General features: G+C 36.7%; 1 protein-coding gene and 1 pseudogene across 1 annotated transcript; both read right to left on the bottom strand.

Moving 5' to 3' along the window:
- Positions 1-874: 874 nt before the first annotated feature.
- Positions 875-2905, bottom strand: LOC132600582 (acylsugar acyltransferase 3-like). Its single transcript, XM_060313844.1, has one exon. It carries the CDS (start codon positions 2438-2440, stop codon positions 1157-1159), a length of 1284 nt encoding a protein of 427 aa, XP_060169827.1. The 5' UTR covers positions 2441-2905; the 3' UTR covers positions 875-1156.
- On the bottom strand, positions 1961-11533 carry LOC132600324 (ABC transporter B family member 11-like; annotated as a pseudogene).
- Between the last annotated feature and the right edge of the window lie 376 nt (positions 11534-11909).

Here is an 11909-nt window from a genome sequence, read left to right as displayed (position 1 = left end):
TAATTCCACAGCAAGCAAGCTTGATGGTCAGGAAGATTATAGAAGCTAGAGCAAACTAACTTAAATCCAACCCAGCCAACATAGCTAACAGATTGTAATCAGACTTTTATCTGCAGGTGGTGCCTACCTATCCCAGAGTTGGCTGGAAGGGACTGGTTTGTAAGAGATATGCAATTCCTAAATCCATCTTCACAATATGGTTACAGCTCCAACAAAGGCTGCTAACACCAGCTGGACTGTTAAACTGGGGCATTCAAGTGGATCCCAAGTGTGTGCTGTGCAAAAGGGAGGATGAAACTAGAGATCATTTATTTGTTACTTGCCCATTTGTGGTCAAGGTGCGGACTAGATTAATGCAATGGCTTCAAATCCAGCAGCATATTTGGCAGAACTGGGAACAACATCAGCAGTGGCTGTTACTCAGAACAAAAGGCAAAAGCCAAGCAGCTGGATTGGTGAAACTGGTATATGCAGAATTGAATTCATACAGTGTGGATGGAGAGGAACACAAGAGTCTTTGAGCACAAGTAGGTTCCTGAGGATACAATTGCTAGAAAAGTAACATGCTTATGTAGTGTTTGAGCACCTACTGCCAGTAGGACATTTTTAAACAAATGCATCTTCTAATTCTATAATTAGCGCGAGAAGGCAGTGCCTTTAGTAATTTTGATCAAGTTGAGCGAGTTATTTGGCTCTGCTTAGTAGATATTATTTTGGTGATTAATGAAATGCCTAATTACCAAAAAAATGGAATTATCTACACTACAATATTTGTTTTTTTTTGGTTAAAGACGAAATATATTATGCATCCATACAAGAGAAAGTGTTATTAGTAGCGCTGAAGCTAGTCCCGATACGATAAAAACTTACTTGCACCGGTGTTTATATCAAATGAATAAATGCATGACGTGTTTGTGCATATACTTCTATCACTTGATTATGGTTAATAATAATAAGTTGACTTAGTTTGATATAAAAACCCGGCGCAGACAAGTATGCATACAGATTAATAACAACATCAGCTTCAGGGAAAACAGAATGCCAAAAAAAAAATAAAAAAATTGATAACAACTAAATTGGGAAAAAAAAATACTTGAACAAAAAAAAAAAAAAAAAACACTTGCGATATAAAGTTCACACATAATCATGAATTTGGCTAAAGACGGCTTTTAACAAATTCCGGTGAAGGAACGAGTGGAGAAGCAAATTCCAGGAGCTCTTTGTTAACCTGAAATATTAACATATCAGTTTCTTTCAAGGTGATAAGTGCATCTATCCCTTGTCCACTTGGGTCATCCAAGAAAATGATATTGTTCTTCATTGGATGACTTGGTAAGGTCACTCTTATGGGCTTACCCCATCCAAAATCAGTCTTATATAATCCAAAATTGCACAAGCTACTGCAAAAAAGGATCTCAGATGATGAGTTTGCAGCCGCTTTTATTGATTCAAGTGCATGCGAGGCTATCTGATCTGAACTCGTATCCTTCAACTTGTCTCGGAGATGTTGTTTAGCCTTCTGTACTCTAGCAACGGCGTGGGGCACTTGTATCTCATCTTCCGTCGTTGTTGCTGAGCTAAAAAAGCAAGTAGCATTTCCAATGGTGTTTATTAGGGGCAATGTTGGGCGTATATTCATCACACTGGACAATAGAAATGGTTTGAACTCTCTGAAATTCGCCATCAATACACATTTGTGAAGTAGTGCTAGGGCAACTTCAACACGAGTAGGATTCTGCACTTCTGAATTCGTTGCAACAATATCCTTGAGTCTTCTCAAATTAGAGGATGAGAAATTATACGTTCTTGACAAGCATTGTTGAGGTTCACGCACAAAATCACGTACAAATGGAGGATCATCCATTAGTGGGAAGAAAGAAGCCGCATCAAATTGAGCGGATGGCTTGAAATCCAACTCATTTCGAGATGTAGCAGCCCAATCATTAAGGAATTTAGAAAGACTGTATCCATCAACAATTTTGTGTGATACACATACACTAATTGCTATTCCACCACAAACAAAATGGCTCAATTGAGCCACCAGTAGATTTCCATCTAAGGTATTACTCCAAGGCAAATCTTGCGGGAAGACGACATCTGCAGCATCATTATAGGGATTGTTAAGAACTTCATACATTGGACAACTGATTCGTACATTTAAATACTGAGCACCAGTGTCATTGCAATCGACGTATTTATTATCCACGATTCTTCCAGAAAAGGGATAATAAGAGGTTAAAACTTTTGAAAGGGAGTTTTCAACTATCTGTGATATCTTGCTTATGTTATAATTTGCAGGCTTGGAGTAGAAAGCTGCAATTGGAGCATATGCAGGAGTAGAAATGTGATCAATGAAAGAGAGATTGTGACGTCTACACGAAGAAGGGGTTGACGAGGAGGGCTTAATGATCTTTCGAGAAAGAATCGTTGATTCGACCATTTTAGCTCTCTGTTTTATGATTGAAACAGAGAGAGCCCTTGCACTTATATGCAAAGTGTTGGGAGTACTCTCACCAGTCCAGTTTGTAAACTTTAATGCATTAATTTGACTTTTGAATTAATTATGTAGTTACAGAGCAGACATCAAGTCCCAAATTTAATATAAGTAGTTTCCTTGTGATAGTGGCTAAGATATATATGTTTAAAGTAAAGAGATTAGTTGCCAATCTTAACTTCTTAAGTGGATGATAGCATCAATAAGTTTAAGGAAAAAAGGTTCATTAATTATGATCCATGTGCTAGAAGATTAATTGAGGTTTCCAAGTTGACCTCACCTATTATGCAGCAATGTAACTTCTTTAACACATTTTCTCCCTTAGCCCATCTCTCCTCTCCATCAAAGGCGGACCTAGGTTTTTAAGTTGCTCCACATTAAAAGATCGAAACGAGAGTTCCAAGAAACATAGAGGTGGCTTGACAAGGTTAGAAGATTTCTAAGTTTTTATTTTGTGGCGTTATATTTGTGCTAGAGTTTAGGCTTTCTACCTTTATGGGGAATACAACAAAATGAAACAATTGTACATAAACTAGATAAGATGACACCCATGCTGAGCACGGGCCCAACACAATAAGTTAGATGTTTCTGGCTTTCTGCTCTTGTGAACAATAGAAATCTGAATTTCTGACAATTTAGAGAGAAAATGACAACCTTACTGTTGTTTTGACAAAGATACATTGGCATGCACGTCTATTGCACTTTGGGATGTATTTCTTTCCCATCTCCAACTTTCGACCTGCAAAGTTCAAAGAGTAAGTTGATAATATAAGAAGCTATCAGCTCTGAGATATTTCAACTAATGGAAACATTTGATAAACATTTTTATTCATATAACACAGGTGCAAAATCCCCCAACGGAACACTCACCAGTAGAAGAAAGGGTGAGAGCTTTAACTTCCAAAACACGCGCTAGAAATGTAACATGCGCCCATATTGATGTCGTGGATAAATCTACATAGGATTAGAAGAAGAAAGAATCAGTTTCATGAACATTTGTACTCTTGAAGAATAAATTAACTTACCGAAATAGTCACTTCAACAGGCAGCAACAACAATTTCTGGTTTCTCCACATTGAAGAATGAGACTAAACTCCTTTTGAGAGCTGCAAAATCCAAAGCCTTCGACCGCCATGTCTAATTGAAAACGCAAGAAAACCATTGCATCTCGTGTCGCAGACCTGAATTTATGATTCAAGAAAATCTTGATCTAATACATTGTATAATTGTAGTAGAAGCATCTTCTTTGTATATGACAATTCGTCCATCCTCCTCTTTTTCCACTCAAGAGATACTGAAGGTTCTGACTTTGAGCAAATATCTAAATATGTTGACCACTTGTATGTCCTTGCAAGAATAGCTAAACATAGATTTAATATTACTATTAAGAATGAATATAATATGAGTTATATGCTACTGCCAGTAACGTACAACTTTTGACAATTTCCCAGTGTCTTAATAACAAGCTAAATAACAAGCTAGAGGAATGTATATAGCCAAATTAAGCGTTACTATCATATAGATCCCATATGAAGTTTGATGAGAGAGGCATAGTGGCCATTTTCTTTACTGATAAGAGTGTCATGGTTTCCTTCTTCTATGACGGTTCCATTTTCCATCACAGAAATTGTATCCACTCCCTTAATTGTTGATAATCTGTGTGCTACTACAATTGTCGTTCGATTTACCATGATTTGGTCTAATGCCATGTTAGAACCCGTATTTTTGTACAGTGGAATAATCCGGATTTATTTATGATAAGCTAAGGACAAAATTATTTTGGGATACAAAGTCGGGATTCTTGACCTTCGAATTTATTTTGAGATATAAGTTGTGCATGAATTTATTGGTATGGAACAATTAGGAAAATTTGAGACCAAAAGTGATAAAATTTGAAGTGGAAAGTCATCCACAAATTCCATGTGGTGCCCACACAACTTTGTGTCATCTTCTAAGTGGAACAACTCATTATGTGGGCCAAGGAACCTTGACCAAGTCTTGCTAACTTAAATAAAGATGACCACTTCATTTTTCTCTTCATCCACACTTAAAAAAAAAAAAAAAAAAGAAGTGAAGCTCCCTCCATTAAGGAGCTCACGGCCACAACCCAAAAAAAAAAAAAAAAAAATCCACCTCCATTTCTTGTCCTTCTAAAATTATTTTGATGATGAAAACCTATTATATTGAGGTCCCTAAGTAGCGTGGAAGCATCGTTGGAGCGATCAACCCATTGTTTTTCATCTTTTGGAAACCCTAGCCTATTGGAAGTTGAAGAGAAAAAGGTAAGATTTGATCTTGTATTTGTGTTATGAAGGTTCTATTCATGTTGTAGTATCTTATTATGGTTGAAAATCATGAAATAAAGAATGGTGAAGTGGATGCCATATGTATGAGGGTTGGGCGTGTGATGGGTGTTGTTGTGTTGTGATTAAAATTATGAATTAATGTTTAGTTAGTTGATTATGATCATTGTAAGGTGAAGAACAATTGGAAATCATCCATATATGTGTATGTGTAGTGTTGATTGAAATGGGTCACATTATATGACGATGAACGAATGAACGTCGCTTAATGTTTTAATCGTCGTCGCTATGAATCTTATGTTGGAAATGAATGTTTGTTGACTCAAAATGATGTTGTTAATGTGCGGACTGTTTTTGGAGATTATTGTATATTTATTGTAATTGGTATATTGATGAGATAGCATTGTTAGAATGTAAATTGAGGATACAAACCATGATTTGGAAATGAAAAAAAAAACAATAAATTAAAGGGCTGTCTCGGTTGGGGCTGTGTTCGGCCAGCTTGGAGAAAAAAATTTGGGTTGTTGGAAATGTTGTATGAATTGCTTAGAATGTCTTGAAATGTTTTTGGTATGGGTTCGGGTTAGTATGTGAGCGTATAAGCGTCGATTTTGGCTTGAAGGTAAGTCGTCGAATTGAATTTATGAAAGTTGATGAATGATGGAAAAGAGAGCTATTATTGTTGTATTACCTTTCGGATTGATTATTAATGTTGTTAGGTTGGTTGCTGTTGTTGTTGTTGATTGATACGGCCGAGTTAAATTCTCGGGGTAGCCTATTTACAGGGGAAATGCTGCCCAAATTTCTGTAGAATTAAGGGCGAAATTGGAATTTAATGCCCAAAAAAGTCTTTAGCTAATGTTTGACATTTTATGGCTTGTTTATAGATCGTGGGCAGCCCGAATCATAGGTTGGATTTAGCTTGAGTTTGGATCGTATTGGAGAGCGTTTGAGGTATGTAAAGTAATCTTCCTTCTTTGGCATGCCTTAGTTAAAATAGGCTATGATATAAGCCTCGAGGAAACTCTATTCTCACAATCCGAGCATGTTTGTGAATCGCATTTGTTCTTTGGCATCCTTGCCTTGTCATGGCAAAACATTGATCCTTATGTTCTTGGAATCCATAACTTGTAAAGATTACATGAAAGCTGATTTTTGTTTTAAAGTTCATTCTTTAGCGATTCCAAAACTTCAAACGCTCATAATTTCCTCAGAAAAGCTCGGATTGCTTTGAAATTTTCGTAGGAGTTTGTATGATATAAAATGAGTATGTTTTTCATAGGCGGGCTCAGTTCGGGCCTATACTCGTCCGTGGGTCCCGCGACGCCCTTTTGGTAATTTCGGTAACTTTGGGAAAAAAAATGTTGTAATTATTGTTCCGATTTCAAATATGACTATTTTACTTATCTTTTGGATTTATGATGATGATTTTATGCATATGATTCCTCACTACTCCGCTCGTGCCCTATGATATCGTTCGCCGGTTCCCGGGCCGGTTCTGTTGTCGTGCGCTTTGTGATACATTCCGGTGTTATGCTGTGATTATGGTTCACCGTGCTCCTCGCTCGAGGGCCGGGTTCCACTTATGTTTGGCGTTATGCTGTGTTTAGCGTTATGCTGTGTTGTGATGTGTGACGGGGATTCGGAGATTTGAAACTTTATGGTGTTATGCTGTGTTGTGGCGCCATCGACAGGCGGGCGACCACATTTTCCTGTGCCCTATGCATAATTTATACTTTGGAAATAAACATTTTGATATATTTTTTTATATGTATTATTTTCTATATATCTGATTCGATTATTGTTCAGATTTATTTCTGTACCTTCTGCTTTGCATACTCAGTACATATTTCGTACTGACCCCCTTCTCTGGGGGCTGCGTTTCATGCCCGCAGGTACGGACGCACAGCCTGGTGATCCACCTGTTTAGGACACCCTTTCTACTATTCGGAGTGCTCCTCTCTTTCCGGAGCTTATACTTTTGGTATATATATTTTTATTAGTGCATTTGTATATATTCGTTCATGGGTACGGCGGGGCCCTGTCCTGTCATATGATTCTGTCGGTCTGTTTAGAGGTCTGTGGACATGTTTGTGGGTTAGGGTCTTTCTGTATGGATGTATGTACATGTCGTTTGGGCGATCCCATACGCCGAGGCGGCCGGTCCGCATATGTTGTTTGGGCGATCCTATACGCCGAGGCGGCCGGTCCGCATATGTTTATATATTGCTTGGTTAGCCCTGTGTGGCTTTTGTTGGTATTTTCTGCGTGCAGGGTATATTGGATAGTCCGTAAAACAAAGGAAAGTCTGCCGAAATTTTTCTGGAAATTACCTAAATTTGAAATAAAGCCTTGTCGACTTCCGCCATATACTAGAATGAGTTGATAGAATTTGAGATAATATTTGATAGATGGGTTCGGGTGCCCAGATCGGGTACTAGTCACGGCCTACGGGGTTGGGTCGTGACATGCCATTTGGACCATCCTTTCAGATTCTGCATCAAGTGCACTAGTAGCCTCATCCAGCAATAATATTCTAGGATTTTTCATAATAGCTCGTGCAATGGCGATTCTTTGTTTCTGACCATCTGAAAGCTGAACACCTCGCTCCTCAACTATGGTATCATACCCCTGAAATCTCAATGTTGGAGGTTTAGAAACACCGAAAGTTAAGAATATTGAATTGGAACTCAATTACATGAATAGTTGTGGTCTCCAACTATGCCTCTGACCGTTACATGTTCACTTCCTGAATTTAGGACTAATTTCAGTTTGTTCTTTTATTTTTTGATTATTCAGGAAGTGAACATGTAACAGTCAGAGGTGGATTCAGGATTTGAAATTTATGGGTTCGCACAACAGCCTCAAGTTAATATACAATAATAGTCAAGTTCATAATCAAATACTTACAAGTTCACGATCAAATACTTATAGATTTCAATATGCTCAGGGAGAAACTGAATTTTCTATTATATGTTGAAATTAGCTAACGCTCATATGGCTGATTAGTTGAATGGTTTCCTAACCTGCTGTAAGCCACAAATGAACTTTGTGTGCATTTGCCAATTTTGCTGCAGCTACTAGTTCTCCTTCAGTGGCATCTTCTTCCTTCCCGTACATGATATTGGCTCGGATTGTGTCATTGAACAAAGCTGGCTCTTGGCTCACAAGCCCCATTTGATGCCTCAGCCTTATCAAGTTGAAATCTTGAATTTCAATCCCATCTAGCACAATATGGCCAGACTCAAAACCATAATATTGTTGTAAGAGTGAGATCACTGTAGACTTCCCGCATCCACTTCTCCAACTAAAGCAATTGTCTAAATGTAGTAAATAAATGTATATGTTAATATTTCGAAAGTACACAATATCACAAGTAATAGGAGGAAATTTTCTATTTCCATTTGTGCTAGCTAAGTTGAAAACACAAATTTTTCTATTCCTAGGTCGAACCCGAGACCTCTAGTTAAAAATGGAGGGATCTTATCCATCCCACCACAGCTCTTGGTGGTCACATCTATAATTCAAGCTAGTACTTGAGACATAATTTATACCTGCCCACTCAAAATTGTCAAGCTGAAGCCATGGAGAACATGGCTGTTTGGCCTTGTTGGATATGCAAAGCATACTTTTCTAAACTCTATTACTCCTTTGATATGGTCTAATGTCAAACCATCCTCATTTTCGGAGTCTATCTTCGACTTTCTCTCCAATAAATCAAATATTGAAGCAGCTGCACTCTTAGCTCTTTTTAAATCATCAACAAAGAAGCTTGACTCAGAAATAACATTAGCTGTCAGATAAACAACAAAGAAAACCTGCGAGGGATAAACGAAGTTACATGACTTACTCTCTGTCCCAATTTATTTATATAATACATTTTTTTTTAATCTGTCTGTCCTAGAAAGAATGGTACCTTTCTATATTTAAAAATAATTTTAAATTTAAACTTCTTATTTTACCCTTAATGAGATAATTTATAGCCACACAAGTATCTATTGCTTGTTTTAGGCCACAAATTTCAAAAGTCTTTCTTTCTTAAATTTCTAAAGTGCATTAAAATCCCACCACAGGTTGTCCCTTCTTTTTATACTAGATCTAGTCCTTCCCAAAATTTAACGCTGAAACATTTTGCACTTTTCATTTCTAACTGATCCCATTACAATGACAAAGTTCAAGTATCAAGGTGGGATTATACATTGGATTGTAATATAGACTGATGGATGGAAAACAAGAAAGTTTTCGTTATTAAATCGTGTTTCTGGATTCCCTTTGAATTATTTATTGAAGAAAAAAAAAAAAAGCAGCATAAAGCATGTGAAGTAAATTAAAGCTTACTTGGAAATGATCAGAAAATGTAATTTTGCCCTCTTTTACGAGTTGAGCTCCAGCATAACCACTTGCTGCATATACAAGGAACATTAATGAAGATGCAATACCATAACTACTCCCACTGATCATCCCTTTTTTAGTCCTGGCCTTAATGTCGCTTTCCTTCTTATATAACTCCACTACTTTCTCTTCGGCACAAAAAGAAGCAACTATTCTTATATTTCCAATTGCATCATTGGCTATCTGACTTGCTTGCTATACAACTTCTGAAAAAAATAAAAAAAATCTGTATGTTAGCCATTTAGATATCAACAAAAAAATTCACCATCTCTTGCACATTAACCTGTTGATTTGTAGGGATCTAGTAGCTCAATTGGTTGGCTACTTGAACTTTCAACAAGAAAATAAGTAGGAAAATCACTTATTTTCTAAGAAAATATTTTGTTGAATAACATTTTCTGTGGGAAACATTTTCGGTCATACCAAACACACCCTAAATCTAAACTTATCGTGTGGATTTGCTGTGTTTCTTTTGCAACCACTTATTTGCTCTAAATAAGTCTAATTCATCCTGATCATTACCGATTCTTAAAATCATTAAGAAGTAAATTCCTTCAACACTACTCTATCCACTACTACCGTACAACAATCACAACCAGCATCCACTGCATAACCACCACTATCAACCACTACCACCAACCATCGTTATCGCACAATCAACTCAGTCACCAGCTTCACGTATAACCACCACTACCACCAACCAACTTCACCACCTATCCACCTTGAGCCACCACCACACAATCACCATTGCAAGCTTCCTCCTCTAACCACACCGCCACCAGAAACTTTCACCTTGCGACTATCACGACTGACCATCACCATTGTCAGCTACTACTGTTGCCGCTAGCTTTAAGCGTGTGCTTCATCAAGCAAACCATTTTTATAACACCATTCAATTATGATTATCTCTAATGTTCTGTTGATATAATATTTAATTGTTCTTTAAATAAAGATAAGTTCTGCATGTTTAGATGTGGACAAAAAAACTGTCTTTATTTTCCAATATTCAGATTATAAACCCTATCAAAATAATCAGATATATATATATATATATATATATATATATATATATATATATATATATATATATATATATATATATATATATATATATATATATAAAGAGCTTATCAAGATTTTAAAACAAACCTTCGAGTCTGCAGTAGCAAACTTGCTTTGAACATAAAGGTTGGCTACCATAAATGGTAGCATGGCTGTTATAATAAGAGACAACAACCAACTTGCTCGAAAAGCAATCACTGTCCCAACAATCGCAGCTGTAAGATCTTTAGTTATTTTGACAATATATCCCCAACTAGAAGTCAAACAATAGCTGCATCAGCAGAGAGTTTTGTGGCTATCCCTCCAACTGAGTTCTCTGGCTCATCGAACCAACCAATTTCCATGTGGACAACTGTTAGGATCGATAACCCGGGTAATGAGAAATTTAGCCAAACAACATTATAACGACAATAACAAAGACAATAGTTAGTTGATAACAACAGCAAGTAAAGAAAATAAATGAAGCACAAATTTAACGTGGTTCGGTCAGTGTGACCTACGTCCACAAGCGGAGAGGAGCAATTTTACTATATCAACAACAGTACAATAGAGAATACAAAATTAGAGTAACTACTCTAATTACCCCAAAAGTATCCCAAGAGAATAACCTCACAAGATCACTCCAAAGAAGGGTTCACATAAGTGTTTCCCAACACATAACTCTCTTACAATAATACTCTAAATAAAGAAGGGAGGAAGAAGAAGACAAAGCTAAGAGATGAGAAGCTCTTGAATTGTTTTGGTGTGTCTTCAAATGGAGAGAAATGCCTTCCTTTTATAGGGGCCAAACTTGGCCTCCAAGTTGTGGAAAAAGAAAATGAGAAATGATTAAAAATTTCTCATCCACATAAAGCAAACTTTAGCTCCGAGCATAATATTTTATATGAGAATAATCAAAATAAGGCCACATTACAACAACCTTTTGAAAGCACATCGATCTAATTCGTTTAATCAACTTACAACCAGCCACAGTAAAAAACAGTGTCTCTAGTGGAGTTGAAATCAGATATACTGTTTCAAGAATCACAATCATGATTGCCCAAAATTGTGTATCTTTCTTCAGTTCCTCTGGCGGCTCATAAAATGATTTAATCATGTTGGATACGAATAATCCAAAAACGGGGAGGACGGAACCAGATACAGTTGCAATTATTGTTCCTACAAGAAGATTAGGAAACTCTGGCTTATTGAGATACGCAAGGCGAGTTACTGGATTATTTTCAGATATTTTTAACTTAGTATATGCATTTCTTGCTAACCTAGTTTCAGGAAAGTCTTCCATTGCTGGAGTACCACATGAATTGCTTCTTGATCCTGGTTTTGAACTTTTGATTCAGTAGAAAAATGTTGTGAATCGTCGAGGCATAGTTGGTCTTTTGCTTGGTTTACTTCTTGGAAGCGAATAAGTCTGAGAGTATGTTCCCTCAGAATCTTTTAATAGCTCAGAGTGTTTTGACATCCAATTTTGTCCCTCCTTTATTTAATTTTATTCATTCGGGCGTCTAAATTTTTATTGACGAGCTAAACACTTTATTTTTACTATTTTATTTTTTATTGCTACTACTATTAATATCGCTACCTTCTTTTTTCAACATTACAAGTATTACTTTATCACAAATTTTAAATGGTTCGTCATCGTTTCATTTTTGAGTTTGGAT

This window comes from Lycium barbarum, chromosome 6 (genome assembly GCF_019175385.1).
Source record: "Lycium barbarum isolate Lr01 chromosome 6, ASM1917538v2, whole genome shotgun sequence".
NCBI classification, from domain to species: domain Eukaryota; kingdom Viridiplantae; phylum Streptophyta; class Magnoliopsida; order Solanales; family Solanaceae; genus Lycium; species Lycium barbarum.
The sequence above is the reverse complement of the archived record's forward strand: the minus strand, read 5'-3'. Positions and strand labels throughout refer to the sequence as shown.